Raw genomic sequence first — 10,974 nt, 5'->3', positions numbered from 1 at the left:
CCCACTTCCCGTGATCCAATCGAGCTGACATTTTGCACACAGACTCGTTGTGCGTGACAATGCATTTTCGTGAAAAAAAATTCCAAAATTTTACACTGTTTAGGGAATTTTTTAAAATATTTAATTACCAATTGTTTAATGCTGCCAGACAATCATCTGACCCATAGGTGGCAGCCATCTCAAGCCAGAGGACGAGAGGACTCTAGCCGCCCCGATGCCACGCGTATAAAGGATTTATAGTGAAAAACTTTGTTTTTACGGGTTAATTTTTTATGTAGCTACTTTTGTGCTACTGGGATCATCCGGCACTGATTATTTTATATTCTTTAGAGTTTAGAAGATAGGGGCCATCCATAAATGACGTCACGCACCTAGGGGGGGGGGTGAGAAATGTGACGTCACATCAAAATGCGCAACTTTAAATAAATATAGACAACACTTTCTACTTAATTCAATAGACTTTTTAATAAATGTTTTCTTCCTACAACATCAGAGTGCAGCGCCACATTAAATACACGCTACAATGACAATAGTTTAAAGCGATTTGAAGCATGTTTTATTTTTAAAATGGAAATATGTTTTTTGGGAGGGGGGCAGAGCTTTGTGACGTCATATTTGAGGGGGGGGGTCAAAAATCGTCCAAAATCGCGTGACGTCATTTATGGACGGCCCCTTTAGTGTTGGTAAAACAATTATATATTTATTTAAAGTTGCGCATTTTGATGTGACGTCACATTGCTCAAACCCCCCCCTCCCTCGCCACACATCGTCACAAATGTCTGACCACCCCACCCCCCAGGTGCGTGACGTCATTTATGGACGGGCCCCCATAGGATCGGAGAGAAAATTATCGCAATGGAATTTTGTGGTGGGAAGGGAGAGGGAGGGGTGGGGGGGAGAGGGAGGGGTGGGGGGAGGGAGGGGAGGGAGGGTAGGGAGGGGGGAGGGAGGGGGGGAGAGAGGGGGAAGGGAGGGGGGAGGGAGGGCGGTGGGAGGGGGAGAGGTAGAGGAGGGGAGAGGGAGGGTGGGGGAGGGGGCGGGGGGGGGAAGAGAGAGGGAGGAGGGGGGGGAGGGAGGGGAGAGGGGGCGGAAGGGGGAGGGGGGGCGGAAGGGGGAGGGGGGGGCGGAAGGGGGAGGGGGGCGGAAGGGGGAGGGGGGGCGGAAGGGGGAGGGGGGGGGTGGAAGGGGGAGGGGGGGGGGGGGAAGGGGGAGGGGGGGGGCGGAAGGGGGAGGGGGGGTGGAAGGGGGAGGGGGGGGGGTGGAAGGGGGAGGGGGGGGGGCGGAAGGGGGAGGGGGGGGCGGAACGGGGAGGGGGGGCGGAAGGGGGAGGGGGGGGTGGAAGGGGGAGGGGGGGGTGGAAGGGGGAGGGGGGGGCGGAAGGGGGAGGGGGGGCGGAAGGGGGAGGGGGGGCGGAAGGGGGAGGGGGGGCGGAAGGGGGAGGGGGGCGGAAGGGGGAGGGGGGGCGGAAGGGGGAGGGGGGGCGGAAGGGGGAGGGGGGGCGGAAGGGGGAGGGGGGGGTGGAAGGGGGAGGGGGGGCGGAAGGGGGCGGGGGCGGAAGGGGGAGGGGCGGAAGGGGGAGGGGGGCGGAAGGGGGCGGGGGCGGGGGCGGAGGGGGGAGGGGCCGAGTGGTAAATTCGCCGCGGTCCCTTAGAGAGCTGCTGCCGCTGCGTCGAGCCACACGGAGGAGCGGTGGGGGTGGTGGTGGCGGCGTCTCTCTCCGCGTTCGTTCAAACGTCTCCCGTTCCTCTCGTTTATATCGCTTCGCGCTACTTTCTTCACGTGAATTTTAACAAGACGACGACAACGACAAGCGAGCGAGCGAATCCCGCGTGAGTCCTGTTGTTGTTGTTGTTGTTATTGTTGTTGTTGTTTGACCCCTTCTCTGTTCGCGCGCGCGCGGCCGCCGTCACGGTACAGTGCGACCCATTGCAGCAGCAGCAACAACAACAACGATGATTAGTTTAAGGGCGTTAAAGTCGAAATTAACACGATTCTAGATAACCTGCCGAAGGTAAACGACGATTGTGTTTGTTTAATTTTTTGTTTTTATAACGTAAAACATGGGAATTACATCAATAGGCGGGGTGGTGGTGATTACTGTACGGAAGTGTAACGCAGACGGAGGATTTCTAAAAAAACTAAAATCCCGAACTAAACGGAGCTGGCGATGTTCGATTTAAAGATTTCGTGAGCGCGTGGATTCATATTCGTGGTTATTTCGGTAAAATCGCGTAGAAGCGAAAACATATAAATAATAAAACAATAAAATTATCACGACATTTCGTTTGTCAACGCCAACACTCGTCATCAGGTGCTGTGAAAACCACAGCGAGAGAAAATGTTTGGCAATCGATAAGTCGTGGGAGAATGACATTGTTGATGTTTTTTTATTAAATCCTTTATATTAAGTTCACTTGCTTGCTTGCTTAGGACCGTGCACATCTTTCGGTCGTTTTTAAATCCTTTATATTAAGTTCGCTTGCTTGCTTGCGTGCTTGCTTGCTTGCTTAGGACCGTGCAAATCTTCGTTTTTTAACCCACTTCCCGTGATCCAATCGAGCTGACATTTTGCACACAGACTCGTTGTGCGAGACAATTAATGTTCGTGAAAAAAAATTCCAAAATTTTACACTCTTTAGGGAAAACAAATTAAATATTTAATTACCAATTGCTTAATGCTGGCAGACAATCATCTGACCCATAGGTGGCAGCCATCTCAAGCCAGAGGACGAGAGGACTCTAGCCGCCACGCATATAAAGGATTTAGAGTGAAAAACTTTGTTTTTACGGGTTATACTTATTATTAATCCTTTATATTACGTTTGCTTGGTTGCTTAGGACCGTGCAAATCTTTCGGTCGTTTTTTAACCCACTTCCCGTGATCCAATCGAGCTGACATTTTCCACACAGACTCGTTGTGCGTGACAATTAATTTTCGTGAAATTTTTTCTCTCCAAAATGTTACACTTTTTAGGACAAAAAATTATATTTAATTACCAATTGCTTAATGCTGCCATGCAATCATCTGACCCATAGGTGGCAGCCATCTCAAAGCCAGAGGACGAGAGGACTCTAGCCGCCACGCATATAAAGGATTTATAGTGAAAAACTTTGTTTTTACGGGTTATACTTGTTTCAAACACGGATCTTTTGGTGGACACGCGGCCCGGGGGGAGGTCACAGAGACGATACCTTCAGACGCAACTCTTTGGATATTGGGGGTGGTTGGGTTGGTGTTGTTCACCCCACAACCACCACCACCATCATCATCATCTCGCAGTTGTTTGACTGCTTTGGTATTCCCATAACTCGATCATCATCACCATTGGAACCTCATTTGCCAGTAAAAAATATAATTGTTTTTTTACCCTTCTATCTGGCAACAAAACTGACACCTTTTTTTTACAAGGAGTCATGTTTGCATAGACCACAATACATGCAGTCATAATGCAAACAAAAAACATAACTCTGATGGTGCATTGTCTTTGAGTTGTGCGCCTTTTGGCGTCATCTGGTCCAACACCATGTGAGACTAGGCTCTAAGGAAAGCTGTCTCGGGTTTGGACCAATCAACTTCAAGGACAGTGCATACATTATCAGAGTTATGTTTTTTTTTTGCATTATGACTGCAGGTATTGTGGTCTATGCAAACATGAGTCCTTGTAAAAAAGGTGTCAGTTTTGTTGCCAGATAGAAGGGTAAAAAACAATTATCGATCATCATTCTCCAATTCTCTCTCTCTACTTACTCGCAGAGTTCCAGACGGGACTGGCCGTCTGGAACGTTCTCTCTCTACTCCCACGCAGAGTTTTGGCTGCTATGAATGTCCACATGACGACAAGCCACTCAGTTGAGCTTTCATTTGTGATAGCCAGTTCGCTTATGAACAAGAGCTCAATGCTGTGTGGAGTGACTCATGCAGCCAGCTATGGCTGCAGGGTTTTGGTGGTACATGTTGTTTGTCGTTTATTGTGAAAATTCCGTCACAGTTCCTATGATCACTGTTTCATTGCTTTATTTTGGTGATTTCGAAAAGTTTACTGGTTTGGCCATGTTTGTTTGTTGTAGTACGGAGTAAGACTGATGGCCTTAATCTAAGTTGTCTTGTGGTGGTTGTTGTTGTTTGACTTGAATCCCACTGGGATTTTTGCACACAACGTTGGTGTATGGTGTTTTTTCTGCAATATTTTGCTGTCTTTTCTTGGATTTTCTGTTTGCACTTAGTCACATATTCACTTTAAGATGTTTTCTTGTTCTTTTGTTTGTTTGTTGCGGTTACACCCGATTCAAGAGCCGAATAGCCCTGTGAGCCATACCTAATAAATGAACTTGAACCTGATAGAAGAAAAAGTTTTAGGGTTTTTTACAATGTAAATAAATACGGCAAAAGTTCTGTTATCCGGCATCCATCGGGAATGGAGGGATTCAGGTTAATTAAAGATGCCGGTTAGTTTAGAGAGTTATAATTATGGTTCACCAAATTTTCCAAGCAGTACAGTTTTTCAAAGAACAAAAAACTAAGCCTACACTTTTAACTGTGATACAAGAAATAATATTACCCTTTTACAGAGGCACTCACCGTTCAGTTGCAGAGCATTCTTAGTTGATTGTAGCAAATCAGTGGGGGCCCCGTTCAGAGTACAGAATACAGTCGTACGGCGCTGTACGTACGGACTTCTGCTAGCTCCACCGCTCGGCAGCGTCCTGAAGTTTCCCTAAACAACGACAACAACAATGGATCTACGGCAGGCGCACGGCAAGATGCCGGATGGCTTGTCAGAATTTCTTTCGGATCCGTGCAGGAAACATTTGTATTTCCGTCCATGACGAGATGCCCGTTAATAGAGCATTCCGGATGGTCAAGTGCCGGATAACAGACCTGTTGCTGTAACCACTGTTGGTATGGTTTTTGTTCGGGGGGTAAATCTGTTCCATGGCGTTGACTAGTTGGCAAATACTATGAGATCTCCTTTACCAGTGGCAAAATATAGTAATAGGTTTTTACCCTTTTAACTGGTACAAAAACTGACACCTTTATACAAGGCATCATGTTTGCAATAACCTCAACACAAGAAGTCAAAATGCAAACAAAAAGAAACAACTCTGATAATGATATGCACTGTCCTTGAAGTTGATTGGTCCACACCCGAGGACAGCTTTTCTTAGAGCCTAGTCTCCATTGGTGTTGGACCAGATGACGCCAAAAGGCGTACAACTCAAAGACAGCGCACTATCAGAGAGTATTTAGAGCTCGGGGTAAGCATTTACACTATGAGACCTCCTTTACCAGTGGCAAAATATAGTAATAGGTTTTTACCCTTTCAACAAAAACCTATTACTATATTTTGCCACTGGTAAAGGAGGTCTCATAGTGTAGTTGGCACATCTTGCAAAGTTGATAAAAATGCACGATCAATTGACGTATTGTTCCGTTCCTGTTCACAGTTTTACTCCGCACAACCCTTAATTTCAACCCAAAGTCATCGCCTTTAACGAGACGAGCATCATCAGCATGGCGTGCGCGGTGGCTACCCCATTGCTGGAGCCGATGGACGACTTCCCGGCGTGGCTGGAGGCGCAGGGCGTGAACGAGGAGGTGGCCCGGGCCATGGACTCGGAGCTGGGCATCCGGGACTACGGGGTCCTGCGCGCCTGCGTCGGGGACGGCCTCGTGCGTGCCGAGCTGCTGGCCGCGGCGCGCGACCGCCTGCCCTTCGGCTTCTACGCCGTGCTGCGGCAGGTGGTGAAGGCCCTGCGGGGCGCCGAGACCCACGATGACGATGATGATGCTGCCGCCTGCTCCCCGGGCGACGTGACGCTGGGAGGGCTGGTGGACGCGCTGCTCGCTCTGTTCAGCGGCCTGAGCCGGGAGCTGCTGCTGTGCGTGGGGAGGCTGGGCGAGTGGGATGGACTGACCCATCCCACAGCTTTATCAGCCACAGGCGCTGACAGTCCTGAAGATGTGGGGCTGGGAGCCATGGATGACCAAGAAACCAGTGATGGGGATTTCACTTCAACCGCAAGAGCGGTCGCTCCAATGGATGCAGCAGATGATTTTGTTGCCTGTCCAGCGGAAGGTAACGTGCCACGGTGTTCACGTAGTGCTTTCGATTTTGAATTTCTCCTCTCCGGTGAGATGTTAGGCCTGCGATTGTGTTTGATCCCGTTTATATTTAATCTGTGCGAATCGTTTCCACGAACGCCCATGCTGGGACCCAAACTGCCACGAGACAATACCAAACGCAGCGGTTTTTGTTTTCCAGGTGAGGCTGGGGCTGGCCAGTTGTTATCCGGTGAGCGCTTAAACCACAATAAGACGTTGACTGTCATCAAAGTTGAGACCAGCGAAGGTAAGGTTTTGGCCAAGAACACATTCCTGCGAAGTGAGCTGATAGAAACGTTGGGTTGGTTGGTCAATGGCCAGGGTCAACGGCGGAAGTGGTGTATTCCACAAATATGCCCGACTGTGAGGGCGGGCACAAGCTGGCGTGAGTAGGTTAAACGTTGAGTTTTATAAGGGCACCACGGGGTGACCAACCCCTCCCCACCCAGCCCCACCCCTCCCTCCCCCCACCCAGCCCCACCCTCCCCACCCAGCCCCTCCCCACAGAGAGAGAGACACACACACAGAGAGAGAGACACACAGAGACACAGAAAGAGAGACACACAGGAGACAGAGAGAGACACACACAGGAGACACACAGAGAGAGACACACAGAGACACACTCTGTGTGTGTCGATGTGTCTCTCCTATGTGTCTCTCTGTCTCTGTGTGTCTCTCTCTCTGTCTCTGTGTCTCTCTCCGAGCTTGCATTTACATCCAGTTCTCACCTGATGACGGGTGCCTGTGTTGCAATCGAAACGTCGTGTTCTATTTTTTTCTTTCGACGTGACTTTACCGAAAGAACCAAAGAGTTATTGTATTTCGTTTCTAAGAGTAACTGTGAAAAGAGAAGAGCCCAAGGGAACGGGTTCCATTGTTAGGGCACATTAATTCAGAACGGTTGTAGCGGGTTATCATCCTGCACTCCCAAGTGTTGACGGGCACATCTTTAATTTCCTGCAACCGATTAGCATCGAGTCTTCTTGTGCATGTGGTGTGGTGGCAGAATGCTCTATCCTACTGGGGCACAGGTTATAATGAGTGCGTGTTCCGGTCCGAGTTATTTATTTTAATAATTGGTTTTTTACCCTTCTATCTGGCAACAAAAAAAAAAGGTGTCAGTTTTGTTGCCAGATAGAAGGGTAAAAAACCAATTATATTTTTTACTGGCAAATGAGGTTCCAATGGTGTAAATGCTTACCCCCAGCTCTCATACTCTGATGGTGCGTTGTCTTTGAGTTGTGCGCCTTTTGGCGTCATCTGGTCCAACCCATGTGAGACTAGGCTCTAAGGAAAGCTGTCTCGGGTGTGGACCAATCAACTTCAAGGACAGTGCATACAGAGTTATGTTTTTTTGTTTGCATTATGACTGCAGGTATTGTGGTCTATGCAAACATGACTCCTTGTAAAAAGGTGTCAGTTTTGTTGCCAGATAGAAGGGTAAAAAACCAATGATCATATTTTTTACTGGCAAATGAGGTTCCCATAGTGTAAATTATTTAATTTACTTTGTAAATTCTTATTTTTTGGGGGGGGGAGCCTTTCAGCTTAACTCTTTGTAGTTCGGACGTTCCTGCATTCTCACGCACGATCCTGAATCGTTGTCCGTTGCCGTTTGATTTATCCCGCAGAGGAGAAGTGGAACCCAGTTGCAGACTTCGAAGGTTTGGACCCCGGGCAGATGTTGCAGAGAGTGAAAACGGAAACCCGCGGAGGTAACGCAACATATTCATCTGCGGCTCCTGCTGTCAGCGGTGCTCAATTGATCTGCGACGATTCATTTTACCGAAACGTTTTCACGTATCGCATGGCAAGTTCGCCACATTATTACGGATAAAGAGTCGATGTCTTTTGCCTCCTATAAGAGAGACGATGCGTGCGAAACACCTGGCACGGTGCTTCGAGCAGAAGACGGGATTAGGCAGCCATCGCGTGCGGCCAGACGCCGCGACAAATCGCGTCGAGACAAAACCCCCCCGTTGACCCTTTGCTTTCGTCGTCTTTTCCTCTCCCCGGCAGGCACGAAGAGCTCCCACGAGCGCTGGCAGCCCGTCGCCGCGGACGCCAGCTCTCTGCGGGACGCCCAAGCGGCGGACGTGCCCGCCGTGGGCAGTTTACCCGCGCAGCGTCGGCGGCCGACGTTTGGCAGAACGCGCGTCGGCAACGCCACGGCCACCACGAGTGGCGGCGCGTTCGAGACCGATCAGCAGCAGCTCGCGATGGGATACGCCCAGGACGAGAAGGCCGCGGACATAGACGTGCCTCTCCCGCAGGAGGAGCAGCAGCAGCATCAGCACCACGACGACTTTGCCTTCGCCGTCGACGGTCTATCGCCGGCGTTCGAGCCGATTCGACGGCGTTCGCTGAAGGTGGCTGCGGGCAAGAAGCTGTTCGGCTGCCGGGTTTGCGGTCACTTCTTCTCGATGAGGTGCAGCCTGGTCCGCCACCAGCGCTTGCACACGGGCGAGAAGCCCTACTCGTGCAGCGTGTGCAACCACCTGTTCTCCTCGAGCTCGCACCTCAAGTCGCACGAGCGTACGCACACGGGCGAGAGGCCGTACCGCTGCGAGGTTTGCAAGCAGAACTTCTCGCAGCTGAGCACGCTGAGGCGCCACGAGCTGACGCACACGGGGGAGAGGCCTTACCGCTGCGGCGAGTGCGAGCAGACTTTCACGCGCAAGAACGTCCTGAGGAAGCACGAGCGTACGCACGATAGCAAGAGGCCCTTCCACTGCGGCGGGTGCGGGCAGAGCTTCGGCAAAGCGTCGTCTTTGAAGTTTCACCAGCGCACGCAAGTGGCGTGCTCCCAAGTCGGTGATTTAAACTGATTGTTTTTTTTAACCAAGTAAGGCCCTGCTGTGATGATGAAGAAGATGGCTTATTGAACCTCCTGCATAACAAGCGAGGGAAATATCACCAGATTTGAAGCTTTCGTGACTGCAAGGATTCATATTCTTAGGTTTTTTCGGTAAATTTCGATTTAAAGCTTTCGTGACTGCAGGGATTCATCTTCTTGGTTCTTTCGGTAAAGTCACGTAGAAGAGAAGTAATAAAATAATAAAAATAAAACATAATAAAATAATTTTTTTATTATGTTTTATTTTTATTATATTTTTCTTATTTATTACTTCCCTTCTATGTGACTTTACCGAAAGAACCAAGAAGATTTTTCGGTAAAGTCACGTAGGTAAAAAATTAAAATTAATAAAAGTAAAATAGAAATAAAATAAAAATCACGACGTTTCGGAGGCAACACAAGCTTCCGTCTTCAGGTGGAACCGTCACAGCACGATAGCTGTATCAAGTGAGTATTTTACTTTTATTAATTTACATTTTTTACCTATGTGACTTTACCAAAAAAACCTAAGAATATGAGATCACCACTCTTGCTTGCCACCTATATACGAAAGACGCTTTGCATTATAATTCATCCGTAATATAGGTTTTTATCAATTCTGTTTGTGTAAGTCTTACTAAATTGGCCGTGTCGGTTGGTGGCGGGTTTAACGACACGTTTATATTTACGCGATCTAACCCCAAAAAAATAAACTTTTTTTATGGATATTGGTCGCAAAAGCTTTTACGTGTTAAAAATTATGTTATTACTCATAAATTGTATTACACTGGTCAACACACTTTTTCTGGCATAAGGTATTCCAACGGTTTTAAGGTAATTTTGGGGTGCTGATTCCAAATTTGGCATCAGGTTTTTGATGCAAATATAAAAACTGCAGAAGAAAAATATTAAATAAATGTGGATATCTACATACAATGATATTATAAACACACTATCCTAAAAAGTACAGCACCATATTTTAACACTAAAGCAGTCACTGACTCGCAAGAACTTGCAATCATAAGTGACAGAGTAATTTCGGGTAAAATCAATGAAAATGGGGTATGCCGATAGCATAAAAATGAGATGTGATAGAGCAAATCTGAGATCAGATTTGGAATCGGCACCCTGAAATTAGTCTAAAACAGCTGCAAAAGTCCAGGCCAGAATTTTTTTTTTTGTTGACCAGTGTTATCAATGTGCTTTGTGAGAATCGTTTAATTGGTGAACCACGTTGCTGGCTTAGTGACTTCGTTGTTGTGCTCCGAGTAATGTAGAGAGACACAAGCACTCGTGAACAGCGTGGCTTCTCAATAATCACGCAAGAGTTACAGGTACAGTGCAAGCAAGCCAGCTTCTCTAAAAGGTGTTCATCGTTTGAGGCCCCATCTGCCTGTGACAAGTTGATTCGTGAACAGAAGAGGACAAACTGTGCAGACATCTCTTGATAAGTTTTTCAAGAGTCGAGGAAACACGAGCACCAAAGGGAATTAGCAGCTGCAGAACGTGAAGAACCAGTGGCATCTACATCTGCAGAACGTGAAGAACCAGTGGCATCTACATCTGCAGAACGTGAAAAATCAGTGGCATCTACATCTACAGAACGTGAAGAACCAGTGGCATCTACATCTGTAGAACGTGAAGAACCAGTGGCATCTACATCTGCAGAATGTGAAAAATCAGTGGCATCTACAGAACGTGAAGAACCAGTAACATCTACATCTGTAGAACATGAAGAACTAGTGGCATCTACATCTGCAGAACGTGAAGAACCAGTGATATCTACATATGCAGAACGTGAAGAAACAGTGGCATCTACATCTGCAGAACGTGAAGAAACAGTGGCATCTACATCTGCAGAACGTGAAGAAACAGTGGCATCTACATCTGCAGAACGTGAAGAACCAGTGGCATCTACATCTGCAGAACGTGAAGAACCAGTGGCATCTACATCTGCAGAACGTGAAGAACCAGTGGCATCTACATCTGCAGAACGTGAAGAACCAGTGGCATCTACATCTGCAGAACGTGAAGA

General features: G+C 48.2%; 1 protein-coding gene across 2 annotated transcripts; it reads left to right on the top strand.

Moving 5' to 3' along the window:
- The first annotated feature begins 1,652 nt into the window (after window positions 1–1,652).
- On the top strand, window positions 1,653–9,143 carry LOC133359178 (transcriptional repressor RHIT-like). Of its 2 annotated transcripts, XM_061577593.1 has the most exons (5): window positions 1,653–1,829; window positions 5,446–6,077; window positions 6,264–6,350; window positions 7,735–7,818; window positions 8,123–9,143. In XM_061577593.1, exons 2-5 carry the CDS (start codon window positions 5,513–5,515, stop codon window positions 8,929–8,931), a joined length of 1,545 nt encoding a protein of 514 aa, XP_061433577.1. In that variant the 5' UTR covers window positions 1,653–1,829; window positions 5,446–5,512; the 3' UTR covers window positions 8,932–9,143. The 2 variants fall into 2 exon arrangements, with proteins under 2 accessions (XP_061433577.1, XP_061433578.1); XM_061577594.1 differs by lacking the exon at window positions 6,264–6,350.
- The last annotated feature ends 1,831 nt before the right edge of the window (window positions 9,144–10,974 follow it).

This window comes from Lethenteron reissneri, chromosome 64 (genome assembly GCF_015708825.2).
Source record: "Lethenteron reissneri isolate LAM-NWPU_2019-01 chromosome 64, ASM1570882v1, whole genome shotgun sequence".
Classification (NCBI taxonomy): domain Eukaryota; kingdom Metazoa; phylum Chordata; class Hyperoartia; order Petromyzontiformes; family Petromyzontidae; genus Lethenteron; species Lethenteron reissneri.
This window is presented reverse-complemented; position numbering and strand designations above follow the sequence as displayed.

Excerpts from the sequence above, each read along its gene's own strand:
- LOC133359178 (XM_061577593.1), top strand. The coding sequence starts at position 5,513 with ATGGCGTGCGCGGTGGCTACCCCATTGCTGGAGCCGATGGACGACTTC. Across the intron at positions 6,078-6,263 it reads TGTTGCCTGTCCAGCGGAAG|GTGAGGCTGGGGCTGGCCAG; the intron begins GTAACGTGCCAC and ends TTTGTTTTCCAG. Across the intron at positions 7,819-8,122 it reads GAAAACGGAAACCCGCGGAG|GCACGAAGAGCTCCCACGAG; the intron begins GTAACGCAACAT and ends TCTCCCCGGCAG.